At 36.9% G+C, this 24042-nt stretch overlaps 1 protein-coding gene across 4 annotated transcripts in view; it reads left to right on the top strand.

Moving 5' to 3' along the window:
- Nucleotides 1-4252: 4252 nt before the first annotated feature.
- LOC125682221 (mucin-22-like) overlaps nt 4253-24042 on the top strand; it is a 62583-nt gene continuing 42793 nt past the window's right edge. The window contains exons 1-3 of one of the 4 annotated variants that reach the window (XM_056153772.1): nt 4253-4707; nt 4836-4942; nt 22608-22718. In XM_056153772.1, coding sequence (XP_056009747.1) covers nt 4923-4942; nt 22608-22718 — 131 coding nt within the window. In that variant the 5' untranslated portion in view covers nt 4253-4707; nt 4836-4922. The remainder of the gene's footprint in view (nt 4708-4835; nt 4943-22607; nt 22719-24042) is intronic. The other 3 variants (XM_048922680.2, XM_048922683.2, XM_048922681.2) reach the window with 3 other exon arrangements.

Raw genomic sequence — 24042 nt, forward strand, 5'->3', positions numbered from 1 at the left:
AAGTTCACACCTGAGATTTGGAGTAACGTCTTTTTTGGGAAGTGTGGTTTTTAATTTCTACATCGAAGAATGATTAGGAAATTAAAAAGAACTTGGGTCGCAACGCTTGTTATTCAGCTACAGTGTTCTAAACACGACCTTTTTGCACTTAAAATTTATTCAATTAAACTTGATTTTGATTTGTCTGTTGGTGTCAACACAACATATGCAACACAAATTAATCATTACATAAAATAGATACATAATCATGTCTTCTAACATTGCAGATAAAGAAAAAGTTTAATTTTAGTAATGGAAATAAATAACTACCTCTATGCACTTTGATATACAAAAAAAAATTTGATATCAAATTTGAGAGTTTTAATGGACATATAAGTAGTAATGTCAATTTTTTAAATTTCACATAATTTTCAATGTCTTGTCTTAAAATTTAAAATCGAACTTTAAAAAGTGGCTTATAGAGATGAAATGTTTAAATTGTTGGCAAAAATATTGAATTTTTGTTCAAAATTTCGAATGAATTAATTAAAACTTTTTTTTTAAGAATTGGTGATCTGTATGAAAGGTGAAGACAACGAACAGTGATCAATCTCATAACTCCTATACGCAATACGAAGTAGATAGTCAGGCAAACACGGACCCCTGGACACACCAGAGGTGGGATCAGGTGCCTAGGAGGAGTAAGCATCTCCTGTCGACCGGTCACACCCGCGATGAGCCCTATATCCTGTATGGAAAAATATATCAACCAAATTAATAAATTTCAACGTTTGAACTAGTTTTAAGTCTAAACTATTTGTATCATGAATTATAAAACTATAATGATAAATATATAATAATAAATAAAATTTATATAGCGCCTTATATAAAACAAATTACTCTTAGGACCTTTACAAGGGTAGTGGTGAGGAATACAACAATAAAAAGCACAATTAAATGAATGAAATGGCAGGAGGACATAAAATCTTACATCTATAAAATCATCAAAATAAAACATTAAGATCGATAGTTAAAGGTTTGTTGGTTTTTTTGTTTTTTGGTAGAATACTATGCAAAGTATCTAAACAGTACTCTAAAATGTTAAGTTAAAACAGTATTGGCAAAAATGTTTTAGGAAAAGTATTAAATACACATGGAAAAAAAACCCCAAACCAGAATCACAAATCAACCATTAAAAACAAGACGAAATAGGTGGGTCTTTAAATTTCTTTTTAAACCAGTCGAGTTTCTGTGCATTTCTAAGTCCACATGGCAGATCGTTCCAGAGTGTCGCTGCCGCCATGTCAAACCTCCTGAAATACAAGTATAGGAGTATAAAAATAAAATATATATATGATGAAACAGAAACTGTAATATCATGCAGATTTAGAACTTTTTGATTAATCAAATCCTTTCGCCATAAAATATAGTCCCTGCAAAACCCGTTCAATATTTGAATTGACACTTTTTTTGAACTTGACAGGGTTCAGCAATACATGTATAATGTTTGCACTAATGTGATCAGTATTGAACCAGTAAATACTTAGTTGTAGCATCGTGCACAGTTGTGCTCAAAAGCTCAGGAGCTAACTTCCTCAAATATTTTATTTCATGGCCATGGAACATAAATCATAGAAAATATATGACATCACAATCAATGGCGTAGCAGCGATATCTATCGTAAGAACTAGGCTATTTCCGTAACCGCAAATGAACCTCGTATGCAGATCGACGCCATCAGAGACAGTTGCTATGTATACACAAATGTAACTATGACATCACAGTCGTACGTTACAATATGATACACGAGCTTTCAAATGCATCAAAGATATCATACATATCCAAGATTAGCTGCAGAACTGTAGCTCTCTTAAAAAATATTGTGACGGACAGAGAGCTACAGATCAACCCCTTATAAAAACCTTCGGTTTACGGCGTACAAAAAGCTGCGCACGGTTGAGGCCTGATATCGTTGTATTCTTGTGTTGCTGTCACATAAATTTAATATCAAAAAATTCTTTACATATTTCCTACTATTCTTGTGTCCAAACATACCTTCAAATATTCATTAAAGCCCCATACGACCTGAAAACTCACAGCTCTTGATGATTTCGTTTGTTGAGGTATCCATGTTAGGTAGCCAGTCAATTCGAATCCCGGTTCATTTCCATACTTGCACAATAACGTCTAAATGTGAACTAATATCCCCATAAATATTTTAGTTAATTATTTTAAATAATATATCGTCCCAGTTCCGTTAAATAATAATTATTCAAATAGGTAAACTCACGGCAACACGGCTTTCATTAATCTGGTCCGGTCTCCATCCCTGCCACTGGAGTGTTAAGGACCATAATGAGCTTTTGTAGCATTTTCATTTGTCAAGAGCTTATTTTACCTTTAGAAAAACTACATTTTTTAATTTCTGTTGATAACATATGCAAGGTGAAGATAACGAACAGTGATCAATCTCATAACTCCTACAAGCAATACAAAATAGATAGTTGGGCAAACACGGACCCCTGGACACACCAGAGGTGGGATCAGGTGCCGAGGAGGAGTAAGCATCCCCTGTTGACCGGTCACACCCGACGTGAGCCCTATATCCTGATCAGGTAAACGGAGTTATCCGCAGTTAAAATCAGTGTGCCAAGAACGGCTTAACAATCGGTATGAAACACGTCAGACAGCATCTGACCCAATGTGAGGTTGTATTGACGAACTAGATCGTTATAACGACCATAGAATTTGCGAAATGCTGACTTCAATCGAGACTGTTGAAATCCCTGTACCATCAACTTGTTTGTCAGTAGCTTACCTCGATTTAAAAACTGACTATACCCAGAACAAGCTCTTGCATATCGAATCAGTTGAGATATATAAACACAATATGCAGGTGATAATGGAATATTGCTACACAAATATGGGAAGTTGACGATGGAGAAGCTGAAATCATCCCGTTTGTCATACAGTTGATTGAGTTGTCAGTTTGCCGTTAATGTCTACTTTCAATAAAATATCTAAGTATAAAGCAGAAGTGGACGACTCTGTGGTGTCCTTTATTTCGAGCTCACAGGGATATATCAAATCGACATATGAATGAAAGCTATCATTGTTAATAGAGAAAACGTCATCGATATATCTAAAAGTCAAATTGAAGGTCACAGCGAGAGATGTTTTCTTCTCACGTAGAAGTTTTTGAATAAATTCTGCTTCATATCAATATAGAAACAGGTCAGCTAACAAGGGAGAGCGAATACATGACTTGTAACGAATTTTATGAATAGATACCAATAGCAACAGGGTTCGAATTGCCCGGCTACCTAACATGGCTTCGTCAACAAACAAAATCATTTGAAGCTGTCAGTTTTCGGGTCGTATGGGGCTTTAATGAATATTTGAAGGTATGTTTAGACACAAGAATAGTAGGAAAATATATTTTAAAAAATTGATATTAAATTTATGTGACAGCAACACAAGAATACAACGATATCAGGCCTCAACCGTGCGCAGCTTTTTGTACGCCGTAAATCAAAGGTTTTTATAAGGGGTTGATCTGTAGCTCTCTGCCCGTCACAATATTTTTTCAGAGAGCTACAGTTCTGCAGCTAATCTAAGGTATACTGCATGTACCACTATCAATTTTCACTTATATGTTTATGTACATGTATTATAATGAATGAGAAATTAATGATACCAAAACTCAACTTGTGGTGAAAATCTTAATAACTCGCTTTATCTTCATCCAGATGCGCGCATTCGGCGAAGAAATCCATCGATTTGATGCAATCTTTGCGCCGATCGACGTCCGAGTCTCTTTACCGGTTATGAAAAAGGACGAGTGCGTGATCCCATTGTAGCAGTATAAGACAGGGAAATCTCACAGGGGTAAAGTCGATCTCACACTCGTGATAATGTGGGGAAATAAAATTCTCTACTGATAACAGTCAGTAATTCCAACATCATCTCTGATTCAGACTGAAATGGGCAAACATTCTTTTGAATATTAATTCGGCCTATATAAAGTGTGGGATAATGTTCTAAATTTGTTAATTGCAAATATATTACGACAACACATATTTACACAATGCACAATACGTTTTCATTTTCCGTATTTTGTTCAAAGTATGATGCGTAAATTGATTTACGACACATAGTACAATTGTATTTATAAATAATTTACATGTATGTAAAAGAATAGAATTGGGCAACAAATAGTATAAGTGTATAAATATCCTCTCCCTAGTATTAGTTATTGTTCGTATATCAAACTTGATGCATGACTATAATTCCGTGTGTAGACGTACATAATATGTACGTACATTGTAATGTTAATTTCTCGCACATAAAAGGATAAGCGTATACCTGTAACTATTAGATTTTTATCATGGTGCACGATAATATGCATTTGGGTAATTTTAACACTAGTTGCATGATTACATTTTTAATCGTCCGATGGATACTGGTATTTAAACCGATTTTTTAAGTCAATGACATCAATTTTCTTCAATGGTGTCTTTCCCCAGTTATGCACCAGTGGATTGCAAAAGAATTGAAGTGGGTGATGTGTGTTATTCTACTGAAGGGTGTACGCTAAGATAAACACATACATGTATTGCTATATTTTCAATTTCTCCACACTTCGTAGTGCAGTCACACAGCAAACATACTGAGGAGCCTCTGTTAATCGTGACGTGTTCCATTGTGTCTGGGAAATAACGAAAGACTGTAAGTAAAAAGATCTCTTCATCTTATTTCGCTCACCTTAACCAAGCGTGTACATTTTGTATTTCACATACATGTATGCATAACTGAATTGTGTATTTTTACCCGTACCCATTATTTTATATCCATAGTCCATACAACCTAGTCTCTTCATACCTGGGCAGCTGCAGGATGAGTTTCCGCTATACGACTCTTTTCGTGGCAACCCTTTCAAGTGTATGGAAAGTAAACATAGCAGGTAAACAAATTTCATATAGCAACTTGTGAATTTTCAGGTGACATTGCACTCTTTACACCTCACTTGGATTTTAAAAAGAAAACATCGTCTATTGTTTGTTGAAATAGAAGTAAAAAAGAGAGAAGTATGATGATATCTTAGCCCCACCCAATCCATGTAAAGACGGGTAATTAAACAAGTATAGTCACTTACGAGTATTATATATAGTTTCAATAAATATTAGTTCATTGTTGTTGTGAAAGTGGAAACTCTTGCAGATAATAAGTTTTGTTTAAAAGAAGCCCAAAACAAACAAGGCCTGATACAGCACTCGTTAACAAATGGACATGTATCTGCATACAGTAGGTTAATGTATAAAAAGCACAGAGAAATTGTCGGTGTAACATTGCAGCTAATTTGCCTGTTTGTTTTTTTTTTTTTTTAAAGAATGTCGACAGTATTGTCGGTCAGTTATTATTTCAATGTTGGAAACTCCTCTTTTAATAGGTGTACTATGAAATATATCAGTGAAATGATCTTTCGGTTGATGGATTTAAACAATGTAACAAAAAGGATGAATAATCAAAATATAATAAAATGCATTATATACTCAAACACATAAGCTGGATACTTTTCTGCTGATTATGCATTTCATCTTGATTAGATTAATAATAGATTATGACTTATGCCATTAATCACTGTTCGTTATCTTCACTTTCATTATACATTTGTTAATAATTTAATTCTTATTGTATCCTAGTCTCTGATTGGTCAAATACAAACTCGGATATGCAATTTATTTTGTATAATCTGGTTTTGTATGGCGATACACACCGTGAACGGAGAATCTACTTGTACGCAAAACATTGTGGTAAAAATTCAATACATCCTTTGTATGATATTTCAATGATATCATATTCGAATCAATGGTATATCAAGTTTTTGTACATTTTGCCGTTTCATTTTCAAATGCATTCTTTATTGAAGGGATTGTTTGATAATCTCTAAAAGCAAAAAAAAATGCGGCATATTTTATCAGATGAAGTCACGTCACATTCACTTGTGGATGGCGATTAACCCCTCGCTTATATTTTACTGTGTCCAATTCAATTAGCGAAAATATAGCACTGAATGATGAGTTTTGATGTAGTTTTAAGTTCATAAAATCAAAAACCGCAAATTATTGCATTTTCAGATATTTTAAAATTTTAAGACTTGTTTTCCCCCGTAATTTTTGTCGTGTCTTTTCGAATTTGATCTTAAATCCATTGCATGCATAGTATACACTTTTTTTTCTGTTTCGATGGTTCGTAACAAATTTTTAATTTCACATTCAATAACTGTTTTCAAAATTGATAATAAAATATATCACATGCTCTGTGGAACTAAGATTATTATTATTATTTTATTCATTTATAAAGCGCAAAATTACATATATGTTGCCTGCCTGTCTTTTCAGCTCGACACGTCATCAGTAGTTGCTTAAAAAAACCACACACACGTGATTTGTATTTATCAATATTTATTTTTTCCCTCAGTGCCTCGTCCGAACATAACATTTTCTTGACTATGTAATAGTAAAACAGAGAAGAAGAAATAGGTTGTTTGCGTTCGTTACAAGATCTCTTATAATAAACAAACAACAAATTCGACAAAGCTGAAAAAATCACAAATGAAAATATACGGAATTTAAAACTGACAATGGGCAGGGTAGGATGGAAGGCTAAGGCACAATAATAATAGAGTGACATTTGTTGTTTGTAACGAACTTCGCACTGCCCGAAAACTGACCAGTAGTACAAGTCGTATACATGTTCATGTACAAAGCGCTCGTGCACGAGTTCAGAAATCCGCGAAATGTATTTACGGAAAGTAACAAAACTTCACGAATTATAAAATGTAAAGAAATAAATTTATTTTCTCCCTCAGTGCTGTCGTCCGAAAATAAATATTTTCTTTGACTATGTAATAGTAAAATACAGGAAAAGTGAATAGGTTGGTTGCGTTCGTTACAAGATCGCTTTTAATATTAAAACAAACATCAAAATCGACAAAGCTTAAAAAAAAAAATCACAAATGAAAACATACGGAATTCAAAACTGACAATGGCCAGGGTGGGAGGGAAGGCTAAGGCACAGTAATGATAAAGCGACCTTTGTTGTTTGTAACGAACTTCGCACTGTCCGAAAACTGACCAATAGTAGTATACATGTATATACTAAGCACGAAAGCGCTCGGGCATGTGTTCAAAAACCCGCGAAATATATTTACGGAAAGTAACGAAAACTGACGAAATATACAACGCAAAGAAATAAATTTATTTTCTCCCTCCGTGCCCTCGTTCGAAAGTAAATATTTTCTTGACTATTATGAATTAAAAAAAAACAACAGAAAAAGTAAATAGGTTGATAGCGTTTTTTACAAGATCGCACATGACAAAGGTGTGTAAATACGGGTACTTACAAGCCCAAATTCATTGAAACCAAATTTTGTGTTCGATATTGCCCTTTATGTAATTGTCATTAGCTTTGTTTGTGTCACCCAACGACTATGAATTTTGAACAGTCTTCAAGAAACTTAAAAGCTACTGTAGAACCGCTGCTAAGCAAACTATGCAAAGAGTACTTGGAATTGGCAAGGCCAATACCATCTCAAGAAGATAACAATGGCCCCTGTGCCCTAGTATAAGATAAAGGCTTTGACTTAACGACTTTTGTACGTATTTGAAGATTTAATAAAATTAATAGAAGTAGACAAAAAAGCTATCTAAGAAATGTCTAATACCGCAGTGTCTATATGTATCATTTTAATCAGAAAATTGGGCACACGTCGATTCTTGTTATGGCTATGATAACCGAATATTTCCTTTTCTGTAAATGTCTGTTTTGCTTTTATGGATCTGGATTTCAATATAAGTTCAATTCCAATTAATGTCACGCTGTGTATTTCAATCTTCTTTTTGCCGAGTTTCTGCCAGTTCACTGAATCGGAGAAAACCCAGAAAATCCAAGTAAACACAAAACAAAGGACCTTAACTTTAATAAACTTTCTGGATCACTGGAATAATAATCCCTCAAATCTTTTGGAGAATGTGGTAATCTGTTCCTTCTTGCTAACTGGTTTCGCTAACAGACGCTTCCCTCCTTCCAGTATTAACTTTAGCAGGTCATTTACACACATATTCGGACTAGATGAAAGTTTGTGGATCCAGGTAACGCTATAGAAATAAGCTTTAGTACCAAAGATGATATTCTCTTGCAAAATTGCGACTGTGCATGGAAACGGATGCAGGAAGACGCTTCAATAAGTGCGCTGAATACCAATTCTAAATTTTGTGAAATATGAATCATACTTCTTGTTTGTAGAAACTGAATTTGCGCTTCTCACTATGTGTTGGGATTAAATCTGTTATCTCTTTGAAGTTTTTCTACATCTAACCATTGGCCTTGAAAGCTCTGTTGAATCTGCAACATGCAAACGAAATGTCAACTTATACAGTATATTATGAACACTAATAACAACCGACAGAAAATACAATAATTATGGAGAGCAGTTATACATAAAATAAAACAAGCAGCGGAAAGACAGTCCTCCTTTATCATCACAACTATTGTGATTTAATAAAGATTTAGTTTAATTTCCAGACATTCACACCTGATGCCGAACCTTTAGCGATGGAACTGTTCCTACTTGTTTTAACGACTTAGGTCTATCGCGACCAGGATTCGAACCACGACCTTCCGCATGCGGGGCGAACGCTCTATCTCTAGACCACTGCGGCGGTTTCCAGAACGAAGCAACATCATGAACGCTAATATGTATAGTAGGTCTACAACCAACCATACAGTCTCGGGCTATTTCAGCAAGCCGAAACCCGAGAAGATGTAAATGGTTTACAACATGTTCAGCATAAACTTATGTAGGTGTTCTGATCGATTGAATATTGTTTCGAGAATATTTCAATTATATGGAGACGACACCACTGCCGGTGAAGGGCTGCATTTAGGCATATGCTCGGTGCTAATGGCCATTGAGCAGGAAGGGATCTCTATCGTGACACACTTGTGCGACACAGGACCTCGGTTTTAGCGGTCTCATCTGAAAGACCGCCCCATTTAGTCGCTTCTTACGACAAGTAAAGGGGTACTTAGGACCTATTCTAACCCGGATCTCTACGTGATGTGTCGGTGTTTAGTGTTAATTATACTTATAATAGTTCTAATGTAATGATAATAAGAGGTAGAGCGTTCGCCCCGCATGGTCGGAGTTCGAATCCCGGCCGAGACAGACCTAAATCGTTAACCCCCCCCCCCCCCCCCCCGCAACCGCGTGAATCCGTAATCACGCGTGTCCGTCATCCTAGTCTCTAATTTGTTTAACAAGTTTATATAGAAAATGGAAAGAGACTGAATGCATGTAGTTTATTAATTTTGTCTGTGTATTTCACTTTCAAATTGTGGATGACCCCTTGAAGTTTGCTTATAGTCTTTGGCGGGGGGGAACATCTGGGAGATCGACTTGAGATTTTCAATTTCTCGGTGGGCAGCAGTTATCAATATAATTACACATGTAGTACATTATGTTTTGGTGTATTGCGTTTGACAAGAAGAAACCACGTCTATTTATAATTTTGCTCTTAAATTGTCGCACTGGACAAAATCCACCATTGTAAACACATTCGCAATACTGAGTTTCAAATTTTGAAGATATGAACAACCGTTCATTTTGTCTTCGGTCAACTATTCGGCATGATGGATTACGATTGCATTCGTAAAATCATTATCTAATTTTCAATACGGAGAGATCATTTATGTTACATAAGGAACATTTAATTTGGAGTTCCAAGTGACTTCCTAATAATCAAGTTTTATTAACAGTATATATCAATAATGTACATGTAAGATGACTAATACGCGCAATTATTCAAAAATTGTTCTTAAAATTGAAAATATCGTTCATTCAATTCATATGCGCAACAATTCAAACTTGCATTTAAAAAATTGCTTCCTCTAAGCAATATTATTTAATTGTAATTTCCCGGCGCGGAGTCTCAATTAGTTTATACATTATGTTATATACATGTAGGAGAGTAGTCTTCCGTAACCATCACAACCAATGGTCAAACGTTATTATGTATGTAAATGTATTATGTAGGAGAGCAGTCTTCCATCGAACGGATAGTAGTCATCCGTTAATGCACAAACTATGTACAGTCTTTCACAGTGTCATTCTTTAGCATCTATTCTCAGAACTAAAACATTAATGTTAAATCTTTCAGCTGCAAAAATAAGTCATGGTTAAGAAGAAATAAGCCGTCGGTAGATCGAAAACACGGGATCCGGACATTGAAAAACATGTATAATGAAAAAATTATCTTTCCGTAAGCAAACTATTCACGTGAAAAGTTTGTTTAAAGGGGGTAAAAAAGTCAATTTTCTGTGATCGAAAAGGAGCACCGCTAGACCGGAAACTTTTAAAGCGAGCGTATTCAAATACGTACATGTAGGCATGAATATGACTTCTTACACTGTATGTGATCAAAATTTCGCCAGAGATTGATCACTCAATTGTCCGTTTCACTAACTAGTTCGTAAAGTAGATGTAAAACTAGCACGTACACGTACGACCGTTTCACTATAACGTTACACATGTACATGTATTTGCATGTACCTTGCTGAGTTTGTTAACATTGTGGAAGAAGAAAACAATTACTTGCAGTCTGCATTTGCTCACGAATAATTTGCTGTCCAAACCCGAATTTGAAATTGATTAGAGTTGTAATCCTTTTAGCTAAGAGTTACATGTATAATTCTTCTTTGATCCGCACACAGTCGGCCAAAATAGGTAAATAAACTTATCTCTTCAATCACGCTTTCATTTCAACTTACTGTCATTCATTACTACTTTTAAAAAGTGGGGAGGCGCCCACGGGGTCAATGCATTGAACTTTGCATGTACATGTAATAACGAAAAATAAATTAAGGTATAATTATTAAGATATAATATTGTGAGTGAAAAAAATAAAGAAATTTATTTGTGTGATGTTTCTTTTGATTCTGAATTAAGAATTATATCAAAGAGACACTACAGCTCATTTCCCACATTTTAATGAAGTGTTTTTTAACACGTATTGATAAAAATCATATCGATACTGACAATTTTGAACAATTTTAATGCATCAATTTGCTCTCAACTGCGCTTTAAAGATCAACCGGAATTCAAAGATTTCTTCATGCTGACTCGGACTACTGAATGCTTAATATTTACATCATGTGATTTTGAATGACAACAAAGGTGTTACGTAATAAAAAAAAAAAATTAAATACCACTTAGGGGTTCACACTCGGCTTTTAAGTATGAAGTTATCCCCTGCTTCTTATTATTAAGTAATTATAAATCATAATTTTAACAGAAAGCTATTGACCAATGTTTCTACAATTAACACATGTCGTGTTCAGATAAAAATAGCAGTTACATGTACTTTTAAAGCAGGGTCTTCGATGACAGATTTAGAGGGGACCAGGACCCCCTCCATTTTTCGTCACAAATTGTGAGTAAAACTTCAGATTTGGTACCCAAAATAGCTGGATACTTCAGCTAATATTTAGGGGGTCTCCGTGGTTAGAGCATCGCGCTCAAAATCACACGGCCTCTCACCGGTAAGCGAGAAAGTTTCCCAGTTTACTTTCGGAAGGTCGGTGGTCTCTTCCCAGATATATTGTATCTGGGTTATCTCTTCCACCAATAAAATCTGGGCGTCACCATATATACATGTAACTGAAAAATTGTTGAGTGTGGAGGAAAACAGCAAAAACAATCAATCGGCTAATATTTGACTTTCACATCCCCCCTTCGGAAATTCTAGATCCGACATTGAGTCCTGTGTGTTTCTACAAGCTCTTTGTTTTTTAACGGTCATACTGATCTCAAAGTAAATTTTAGTTCACGTAGGAGTTTTATCTCATTCAATTTTCCTCTTTTCTCGCAGAATCGTCCCGTGGAGATCCTGGTTAGAAGAGGTCCTCAGTGCCCCTTGCTTGTCGTAATAGGCAACTAAATGGGCGGTCTTTCGGATGAGGTTCCGTGTCACAGCAGGTGTGGCACGATAAAGCTCAATGGCCGTAAGCGCCGAGCGTTGGCCTAAATTTTGCAGCCCTTCATCGGCAGTGGTGACGTCTCCATATTATGAGTAAAATATTCTCGAAAGGGACGTTAAACAATATTCAATCAATCTCTAAAACTTCTGGATCTATCCAAAACACTTTTTCTCACTGAACGACATGCTGTACTGTTTACCGTCTATGCGCATGCGTCTAAAAACCGAAAGGAGGATAATCGATAATTTTTGTATAGTCCATCAAAAAGTATTAATTTGTACGTTAAAACGAGAATTTTTAACTTCAGATACATGTAAGTGTTATTTTCGCAAAGTTCATGCATTCAACTATACAACATGTGATTTCGTCACGTCACGTCCTGGTGGTAAGGCCTTGGTGGGAATGTTCAAAATATCACTTTATATGGATACCCACTTCCGCCCCTACCCGGGGTTGAACTCATGACAATCTAGGCAAGTCTAATAAACATAAAGTAATATATATATATAATATTTCGAATGCCTGATAAACCATGTAGACATGGAGAAAGCGCTAGCAGTAAATGCTTGTTTTTCATGGAATGTGTCATTCTGTGTTTCCAATATTTATTTACAACTATATATATATATATATATGTGTGTGTGTGTGTGTAGAGAGAGAGAGAGAGAGAGAGAAAGCGCTAGCAGTAAATGATTGTTTTTCATGGAATGTGTTATTCTGTGTTTCCAATATTTATTTACAACTATATATATATATATATATATATATATATATATAGTCGTTGTGGCCGAGTGGACTTACGCACTGGTTTGACAATCTTGCTAGGCGGTGGGTGCCGTACGTCGCTGGTTCGACCCCGGGCTGGGGCGAAGATTTTCAGTACCTAGTTGTGATTATTTAGTGCTTTATATATACTCATGGACAAAAGAAACGTTACACATGAAAAAATTATAGTAAAACAATATTTTTTCGTATAAATAAATAAAAACTTGTTTAACAACACTTCATGCTTTACTGATTACACTGGCAAACACAACAAATGTTAAAACCTAGTCATGCGTGAATTTATCGTTGATACCCGTAAACATGGTTTCGTGGATATCGCATTGCACGTGCAAAGAAAATCATTTTCATTTTTATCAAATACTACTCAAGGTGATTCAGGCAGTAAGAAAAACATCAAAATTTTCCAACATCTTCGCGTATTGCAATGCCCCGGCTCGACAGTTCCAGTCGCGAAAGAGCAATTGGCATGTTGGAACTTGGAGCGTCGCAAGCCGACGTTGCACGGCGATTTGGGGTTGCAAGGATCACGATTTCTCGATTATTGCACCGTTTCAACACAACAAATGCAACAGCAGACCGCCCCCGATCTGGAAGACCTAGGGTAACAACGCCCAGGCAGGACCGCATGATACGATTACGTCATCTACGGAACAGAACGGAAAATCCAGCAAACACTGCTGTTGGAATTCCTGGATTGCGGCGAATCAGTCGCCGAACAGTTCAACGACGTTTGTCGGCTGCAGGTCTACGTGCACGACGCCCATACAAAGGACCTATGCTGACCCAAAGACACTGCCGAGAACGACTTCAATGGGCTCGACGTCACTTGAGATGGAGGCTTGCAGACTGGAATCACGTTCTGTTTAGTGATGAATCACGTTTCATGCTGCGCCGAGTGGATGGCAGAACACGCGTGTACCGTAGACGCGGTGAACGCTTCTCTGATGGATGTGTGCTACGCCATGACCGCTTTGGAGGCGGAAGTGTAATGATGTGGGGCGGAATAAGTGGTAATCGACGAACAGATCTTGTACCGATCATTGGGACATTAAATGCACAACGATACCGTAATGAAATCCTTGCACAACATGTCCGTCCCTTTATCGCTGCAAATGGCGGAATTTTCCAACAGGATAATGCGCGCCCCCACGTTGCAAGAGCCAACAGAGACTTTCTTGCCAACAATCACATCGACATCTTGCCATGGCCAGCACTTTCGCCCAATTTATCGCCAATCGAGCACCTCTGGGACCAATTAGACCGTCGAGTAAGACAACGCCGCAATCAACCGGAAACGCTTGAACAGCTTAGAACTGCTTTGCAGGAAGAATGGCAAAGAATCCCTCAGGTCTCCATCAATCGTCTCATTGCTTCTATGCGTCGTCGTTGTCAAGCTGTTATCGATAACATTGGTTCTTTCACTCGTTATTGACATTGTGAATTGAATATCCGAAGTTAACACTTTCCGGCTTTGACTCCGTAATTTGTGTATGTTCAGATTCGGGAAACCTTAGATATTTGTTGTGTTTGAACATTCAAATTTTATTTTTTTATTCCCAAATTATATTATATTTTCATGAAATAAAATTACAGTTATACATTTTGGTGTAACGTTTCTTTTGTCCATGAGTATATTAATCAATTGATTATCACATGTATCGTTTAGATCCTAGGGGTAAACGTAAGGTTGGGTGTTATAATTGTTTGTTTGTGCTTTATATTATATATATATATATATAATATATACATGTATATATATATATATATATATAACTAAATGCAATAATAATGTAAGACTCTAAAGTGCGGTGGTCGCTCCAAAGTGCGATGGTCACGCCAAAGTGCGATGGTCTGCGCCAAAGTGCGATGGTTTGTTAACGTTACGGACGCCAAAGTGCGATGGCCACGCCAAAGTCCGATGGTGCGGAGTCCAGTAACGTTTGTGACGTCACGTCATTGTGACGTCGTTCTTAACGTCTTTCAATATAAAACCGAAGAAATGCAACATAAACGACAGCAACGGCAAAATTTACACTGTTGAGGATAGTGAGAAAGGCAATGTACATTTGTTGTTGAGCTATCTACTTCGCCCAAACATTCTTTAATTCATTATCATTTATTACTTTGACATACACGCATTAAATTCCTGGGGGTATGCTATAATACAAAACATTCTATACGATTTCGCGTTGGCTAATTTTGTGTTTAATAACACGATAACTAGATGGTAATGAAATAAGTTCTTATTCTTATTTTTTGTGCATGGATTTTGCACTGATATTTTGGTGAAACAACATACGGTTAGTTCAGTCTACCAAAACGCCGTGTCCTTTACAAACCAATGGATTTCGGCTAGTCACACCATCGCACTTTGGCGCATGAGTATGGACCATCGCACTTTAGAGTCTTACATATATATAAAGCACTAAAATGACCAACGACACGAACAGTGAATTGTCAAATTTTCAGGACAACCTGTCCCTTCCTCGGGACGATAGAATATTTACATAGAAAAGAAAACTAAATAGAAAATGAAACTAAAATTACAACTAAACTACAAAAACTGACAACAAACAAAACGTCTACATATTAAATTATTGAGTGTAATATGTGGCAATAGAAAGGTCTGTTCCCATCGAGCGTCAAAACAGATCTGAACTGACTCGTCCTACGCTGGATCAAGTCGAAAACAAAGAACGAGTATATATAGATAGATAGATGACACACTGATTTTGACTGCGGGTGACTCCGTTTACCTGATCAGGATATGGGGCTCACGGCGGGTGTGACCGGTCGACAGGGGATGCTTACTCCTCCTAGGCACCTGATCCCACCTCTGGTGTGTCCAGGGGTCCGTGTTTGCCCAGCTATCTATTTTGTATTGCTTGTAGGAGTTATGAGATTGATCACTGTTCGTTATCTTCACCTTGCATAGATAGAATTATATACAAAGCACTAAAATGACCAACGACACGAACAACCAGATTGTCAAATATTCGAGACGACCTGTCCCTTCTTCAGGTCAAACGAAAAGAATTACATAATGTGGCCAATATTAATAGAGAATAATAACAAAAGCTACATCTAGCACTACAACTACACTAATCTACAAACGTATTTACAACGCAGAGTACATGTTTTTTTTTTTTTTTTAATCTTGCCAATCAATGTTAAAAGCGGAACGAATTAGGACATCTTATTCGTCCACAGAGCTGATCCAAAATGTACGAAGTAATAAAAATTGGCAAGCCTAAAAACCAAACGACTTCTTCAACAAAAACGGAAATATTCATATCTAGTGATCAGTCATCCAAAAAATTACTTCATCAAACACCAATCTCATTCCACGCACAAGTACTCTGAACTTGAAATAAAAAATATGCTGGAGTTCCGATCTAGGGGTTTGTGTTTGCCCATCTATCTATTTTGTATTGCTTATAGGATTTATGAGATTGATCATCGTTCGCTATCTTCACCTTTCATTAAACAATATGCTAATGTATCAATACTTGGAATTTAAGAGGAATCATGTGTGACACGTCACATTTATCAAAATTGTTGGTGGATAGTATTGTAATTGTCGTGGTAGAACACTGACTCCTAAACTGTCGGAATTTATTGACACCATTGAGAACAATTTTAAAGCACTAGGAATTCATGATGAACGTATTCCTATTACAACTGAAAACCGAGCACGAACTATTGGATTTAATGACGTTGCAATTGTATGGAATAAACCTATTTCAATGCGTCCAATACAGCACGAAAGTTCTGATCATGTGCATAGCCGTGATTAATTTAGATAATATCATACTATACGTTCAACATCTACTTCGTACTTAAATATTTTATTGAACATATAGATTCAAACGGCAGACTAACAACCCCACTTTAGGACAATCGGGATGACGTCAGCTTCTCCATCGTTAACTTCCCATATCTATGTAACAATATTCCATTATCACCTGCATATGGTGTTTATGCCACTCAACTGATAAGATATGCAAGAGCTTGTTCTGCTTATGGTCAGTTTTTACAACGAGACAAGCAACTGACAAGGAAGTTGATGTTACTGGGGTTTAAATTCAGCATTTCGCAAATTCTATAGTCGTTATAACGGTCTTATCTGTCAACACAACCGATCATTGGGTCAAATGATGCCTGGCATGTTTCATACCAACTGTTAGACCGGTCTTTGCACATTGATTTTGACTACGAATCACCCCCTTTAACTGATCAAAATATAGGGTTCACGGCGGGTTAACTGCAATAATGTAGCCCTCTCTGATTTTTTTTTTTAAGGAGAGGGTTACAACTCCTTAGGATCTCCGTAATGGTGCAGATGCGGGAGTGATTCACTCCAGCAACATTTGCGCTCATTCTAAACATTTCCTGACTTTCTTTACGTAAATAAAATGATATTCCATGTTTCTTAGTCAATATATAAATTTACAACCTGCAACTTAAGATTTGTGAGGCTCTATTCTACCGTTTTCAACAATTTCGATAAATTCCAATTTCTCGATTCATATTTATGCGCCATGTTTGATTTACTGAAGTTTCAACTTCCGATTGTCAAGTCATTTACATATGCCATATCAGGTAGTATTTACATCAATGGACAAGTATGGAGGCAAAAGCTATTTCGTCGGTATTGAAAAGATTTGAATTTAATATCAAGTTAAAAACCGAGCAGCAGAGTGTAAATTCTTTCTGCAACAATATGATTTTCCTTTCTTTGTCGAAGTGGCTCGAGTAACTATATTTTCGCGCTGATTGTCAATGTTTAGGTTTTTCATTAGATCCACCTACGAGATCTCGCGATAACAAGCATGGCGGAGCAGACGAAGAATTTTGTATGCTGTACATTATATTTAATGAAAAACACCTTTATTAGACATGCCCGAGCACAAAGTTGGTACTCCTTTTGGTGTAAACAACATTTGGGACTAATACACAGAGTTTATTATCGGTTATTCATAAAATTATTTTGCACCATTACGGAGATTCTATGGAATTGTAGCCCTATCCCGAAAATGTCAGAATAAACAAAAATTGGATAGAGCTACATTATTGCAGCTAACGGCGGGTGTGACCGTTCGAAAAGGGATGGTTACTCTTCCTAGGCACCTGACCCCGCCTCTTGTATGTCCAGGGGTCTGTGTTTGCCAAACTCTTAATTTTGTATTCCTTATTACAGAGTTATGAGATTGATCACTGTTCCGTTATCTTCACCTTATCACATAATAGGTGTACTCCTGTCATCAACAAACCCTTCTTGAGAGGAATGGGTTTTTTTAAAACTCGAGATTATGTGGAACGATTTTACAACACTATGACGAGAATGGTCCTATTGTCATAATCGTTTATTTCAATGCCCATTTATCGATATCCTATGGTGGTAAAACACGAACATGCCTATAAAAAGGGCATCTTGATTCAAAAGTTTATGGATAAAAGACTCTAGTTGCTAGTATGCGTGGTAAGCTACATCTTTTCGGCACATGATGGAACTCGATCATCTCTTATAGATCAAGTCTTAGTGCCAAAGAAGACTTTATTAAATCAAGTGGAATAATAGATGATCATTATAATATAAAATGTTCCGATCATTTTTCGATATTCCGTAAACTTTGAAATAAACGATAAATTACCCACTAGTTTCAGAAGATCCCTAAACATATTTGTATAAACTGAAGAAAAAGTCAGTGTTAATGATACATGTATATTATTTACAAATAAAATGTACAAAATATTTTTCGCTACAAGGAAATACTAATGGGAATATAGACCTATTTATAAACCATAGAACGATATCGATTGTACTTGAAACCATACTTGAAGTATGAAAGAGTAAAGCAAGTCACACTGCACCTGATAACGCTAATCGACGTCCAACGGATAACAAAATTGTCAATCCGTTCGTCTTCGTTCCGTTGCGTTTCTTGTCCGTTTCTCTTTCGGCGGACGCGTTCCTTGTTTGGCTTATCCAGCGGACAGTTTTGAGCATATTCAAAACTTGAAACGGACACCACTGGACTATGGAGTCCGCTAAGTGCACGGTAGCTATGCATTTTAATCGGAACTGGTGCGTTTCTTTTCCTGTACTTTCCAGTTTGCATTCGTAAATGTTCGGTGGACATGAGTCATGACCGGGCATACAGCGGGTCAACCGAGATGTTTTGGACACCAACCACATGTTTACGGACAAGAAACGCATGGAACTGATGAATAACGGTTGTCAAGCGAACTTCTACGGGACCAGTACAAGACCGTTCGTTTAACGTTGAAAGCACGTTAGATCAGTTTCCCATGCGTCCCAGGTTCATTTAACCCGATATTTGTCCGTTGTTCAGACGGTAATGTCCGTTAAAAGAATCCTCGGGAACCTCTCCAGATTCAGGCAGGGTTTCTACCTCAGAATCTTGGGCGATCTGCTGTTCACCAGCATTTTCAATGACAGAGGGAGGGGATGGGGTCTTGTAGCCTTTCCTTGTGTCCTGCTGTTATCGTTTCCAACATTTCTAAATCTCCCTTTACGAGGCATCTGACATGAAAATATGTCAGCGAGGGTGATATGTCTGAAAAGAGATATCCATTTTTGATTTACATCCGTTTTGTCAGTCACATGATCGGTACAAGGATTCCGTTCGTCTAACGTTGAAAGAACGTTATATCAGTTTCTTATGTGTCCCACGTTCGTTTAACATGGTACTTGTCCGTTATGCAGACGGTGATGTTCGTTAATTTCCCGGTACATGTTCCGTAATCGTGGGATTATTATGCGTATTGTACGCTTCATACACCGACGGCACGAGCCCCGAGCAGCGGAAATAACGACTTTCATCAACGGATACCACCGGACAGCGTTATATCATAATTATTCTTTATCCGTTTAACGTCTGTTTATGCTATCCGGTAAAGTGTGACTGCTCCATTAAGGAACTCCATATCACCAACCGAGAGAAAAGTAAAATCTGGGTTAGCGAAGACAGACCACGTGACAAAGACCACAAGTCTCCTAAAGAATATAAAGCTGCAATATGCAATTTAAAAATGTTCTTACTCAAGCACGTATACAATATAAGGAAGAGCAATGAGCAATTACAAAATCGTCAGAAATAGACGGGTTCAAACCATCGTGCCATCAACGACGGAGTAGAAACTCATGGGCTGCGAATCAAGGGGGGAAAACAGCGGGATACAGATATACAAAATGCATGGTTTCAACACTCTATAGAACTTGCTGTCAAAATCCTTCTTTCAATTCAGAATTTCAGGAGCGCATTCAACTGGAACTTTCTGATCTGCAACAAAATTCAACAACAAATTCTCACCCAATAGGTGACCATTGTATCACTTAGTAATGAAGTAATGCTGGCTATCAATAAAGTGAACAAGGGTGTCGTAAACGCTACATAATACGCTCGTGAGAAGGTTATATAAGGTGTTTTTATTATAGGATGTTCGTGGGTTGTTGTTTTTTTTTTACATTTGTGAAAATGCCAGGAGAGTACTTAGGGTAGTATCCGTCATCCTCAAGCTGTGACACACTTTGATTTTGTAACATATGAATAAAGGAACGTCAGCAATATACTGGCATTACCTGGTCTATATATTCAGGGTAGCTAATGCGATATATGGTTCCGTAGGGATCCGGGTTAGAGTAGGTCCTCAGTGCCCCTTTCTTGTCGCAAGAGGCGACTAAATGGGGCGGTCCTTCGGATGAGACCGCAAAAACCGAGGCCCCGTGTCACATGTGTGGCACGATAAAGATCCCTCCCTGCTCAATGGCCATAAGTGCCAAGCATAGGCCTAAATTTTGCAGCCCTTCACCGGCAGTGGTGACGTCTCCATATGAGTGAAATATTCTCGAGAGGGACGTTTAAGAATATTAAATCAACAATATGCGATATATGGGTTAACCCTATAAACTTGTAGATCATAAGTTTGAATATCACAGAATTTGAGTTTTTAATGTAACAATAAAATGTACTTTACAATTTACAAATTCAACAAAGTCCCTTAAATCCTGTAAAATTTGTCGAATCAAAATGACGGTACAATAAAATCAACTACATATAGCAGTTTCACAGGAGTTGCGTCCACAAAGTCAAGTGGGATGGACGGACACCGGTATTTCTATGCCCCTTCCGCGTTACGGTGGGGGACCATAAAAATTGCAGCAGTATCTAGAGTGACCCAAAAAGAAGCTACATAGCAAGTTGCAGCTTGATATGCGACAGAGAAATGAAAAAAATTATTTAAACAGAAAACCCCGAAGGGACATGCGGACATCGCTGTACCATAAGACGTTCCGTTTAAATACGAACGTATATAGACGTTTGAGCTTCAGGCTACGATATGATCGTAATAGAACACATTCGACCAGTGCAAGATACAGTTCTCAACGTATTCGTTTATTTATTTCAATGCTATATTTCATTACGAAAAAGATATTGCCATTACATTGTTTATGGGTGAAAAGAAAAACTCAACAAGAGATGTTTCTATAACATATATGCCCCCATGGTGCAAAATTGAAAAGGGTTATACACATGCATCTTTTAATTGATAGTAGTATCACTAATTCAAAATATTGAGCAGGCAATATCTTCCTATGTCAAGAATGGATTGACCCTGTGACCTAAAAATCAAGAGGGGTCATCCACTCCTTATGCTGTACCATTGTACCAAGTTTGGTGTCAATCAAGCAATTAATTCTTAAAATATAGGAAACAATATATTACTTTGTCCAGTTTAACCCTTTACCTTTGAACATGTGACCTTAAAATCAATAGGGGTCATCTTCTCCTGAAGCTATACATGTACCAGTGTACCAAGTTTGATGTCTGTCAAGCAAAGGGTTCTCAAGATATTGAGCGGACAGTATATTCCTATGTCCAGTTTGACCCTTCACCTTTGACCATGTGACCTCAAAATCAATAGGGACATCTTCTTCTGAATATTTACCAGTGTACCAAGTTTGATGTCTGTCAAGCAAAGTGTTCTTAAGATATTGAGCGGACAGTATATTCCTATGTCCAGTTTGACCCTTGACCTCAATATCAATAGAGGTCATCTTCTCCTGAAGATTTACCAGTGTACCAAGTTTGTTTTATATCAAGCAAAGGGTTATCTAATCATTGAGTGGTCAGTATATTCTTATGCCCCGGTTGACCCTTGACCTTTGAACCCAAAATCAGTAGGGGTCATTTATTCCTTAGGATGTACCAGTGTACCAAGTTTGATGTCTATGAAGCAGAGGGTTCTCAAAATATTAAGCGGACAGTATATTCCTATGTCCAGAGTAAATTGACCCTTGACCTTTTGGCCGGAAAAACAATAGGGGTCCTCTCCTATTCATAACCAACCCACACATGAAATATCATTACGATCAAGTGAATGGTTCTCAAGATATTGAGCGGACAACATGTGGTCTACCGACCGACAGGTGCAAAGCAATATGTCCCTCTTTTTTGATGGGGGCATAATAAAAATAACTACCGAAATATAACTGATATCAATTTTTCAGAAGCTATTCGAATATGCAAGAATTCAGTCATACAGGGACTCAATCAGTTTTCACATCATTTACTTATGGATTCTGAACCGGTTGTGGCAGCATACATGTAGCTCCAGTCTTCGTTCTTAATCAATAAAATTACCTATATACACTGTACTTTTCTGTATTTACATTTACATGTAGAATGAAGCTTGATTATGGCTATCATTTTTATTTCAATATCAAACTAAAACGAATCAAAATATTCCAGGGAACGATCATCATTGAAATCTAATAGATTATCTTTTTCTGCAGTGGAGACCATAGATTGTACGTCAACGCAACCTGTAAAAGTGGGTTCAACACCGACAATTTATAGATACGGAGATGGTGTGACGCCATATCCTATGTAAGTTACTTGTGTGTATGTCGAAACAACAAGGTATGAATTTAAGAAAATCTGCAGAATTTACAGGAAATACCATGACTGGAAAAGTTGTGGAAGAGCATCATCATGAACTCCTATTGAAAATAGCAAAGTTGGGTCACTTGCCCATTACAATCATTAATCATTCATAAAGTATATGTTGACAATACCATGAAAGGTGAAGATAACGAACAGTAATCTATCTCATTAACTCCTATAAACGATACAAAACAGAGAGTTGGGCAAAACACAAACCCCAGGACACACCAGACGTGGAATTAGGAGGAGTAAGCATTCCCTGTCGACCAGTCATACCTGCCATGAGCCCCACTTCTCGATCAGGCATACGGAATCATTCGTAATTAAAATCAGTGTGCCAGGACGGCCTAACGATCAGTATGAAACAAGTTACACAGCATTTGACCAAATGATAGTTGTATTGGCAAACTAGAGCGGTATAACGAATATCGCAAAATGCTGACTTTAAACAAGACTGATGAATGCCTTCCAGCACCATCTACTTATTAGTCAGTAGCCTGCCTCGATTTAAAAACTGACCATACGCAGAACAAGTATCGAATCAGTTGAGAAACATCTACTTTCCAGCGTCTTAATAATTAAAACAGTTCTTCATTTGATGGAACTTTTGAGTTTTCGTCATTTTGAACAAAGTGTTATGTAGGTCAACAATGTAAAATGTATGGAAACATGTTGCTTACGCAATTCACCGATGGTTATCGATACAAGTAAAATGGTATTTTAAAATATATATCGTCTATCGGGATATAAATACAGGTTGGTATGTGATCAAATTTTAGGGCTTTATGGAATTTTATCACGTGACCCTAACCCGTGTATATATCCCGATAGATATTTTAAAATGATACTTTATTTCTTAAATAAACGCGTTCAAGGCAAAATTAGTATGGTTTAATATCTTTGATATTGTTTAAAATTAAATGAAAATAAATTTGCAATTGTGTGTGTACACATGCAAAACGATTTAATAAAGAATCAATATAAGACGTTGCAAAGGTGAAGATACCGAACAAGTGATCAACCTTATGAGAAGTTTCTATAACGAATAACAAAAATGTGACTAGGGCAAACCCGGATCCGCGAAAACACCATCGATGAAATAAAGTGCCTTGAAGGAGTAAGCATCTTCTTTTGACCGGTAACATCCGCCATAAGTCCCCTATCTTAATGAGGTAAACGGGTTAATCTGTAGTCAAACTAAGTATTGAAAGATCGGCCTAAACTATTTCGTGAAAGACTTAAGACAGGATTCGATTTAAAGACAGAT

The sequence above is a fragment of the Ostrea edulis genome, chromosome 2 (assembly GCF_947568905.1).
Source record: "Ostrea edulis chromosome 2, xbOstEdul1.1, whole genome shotgun sequence".
Taxonomy (NCBI): Eukaryota; Metazoa; Mollusca; class Bivalvia; order Ostreida; family Ostreidae; genus Ostrea; species Ostrea edulis.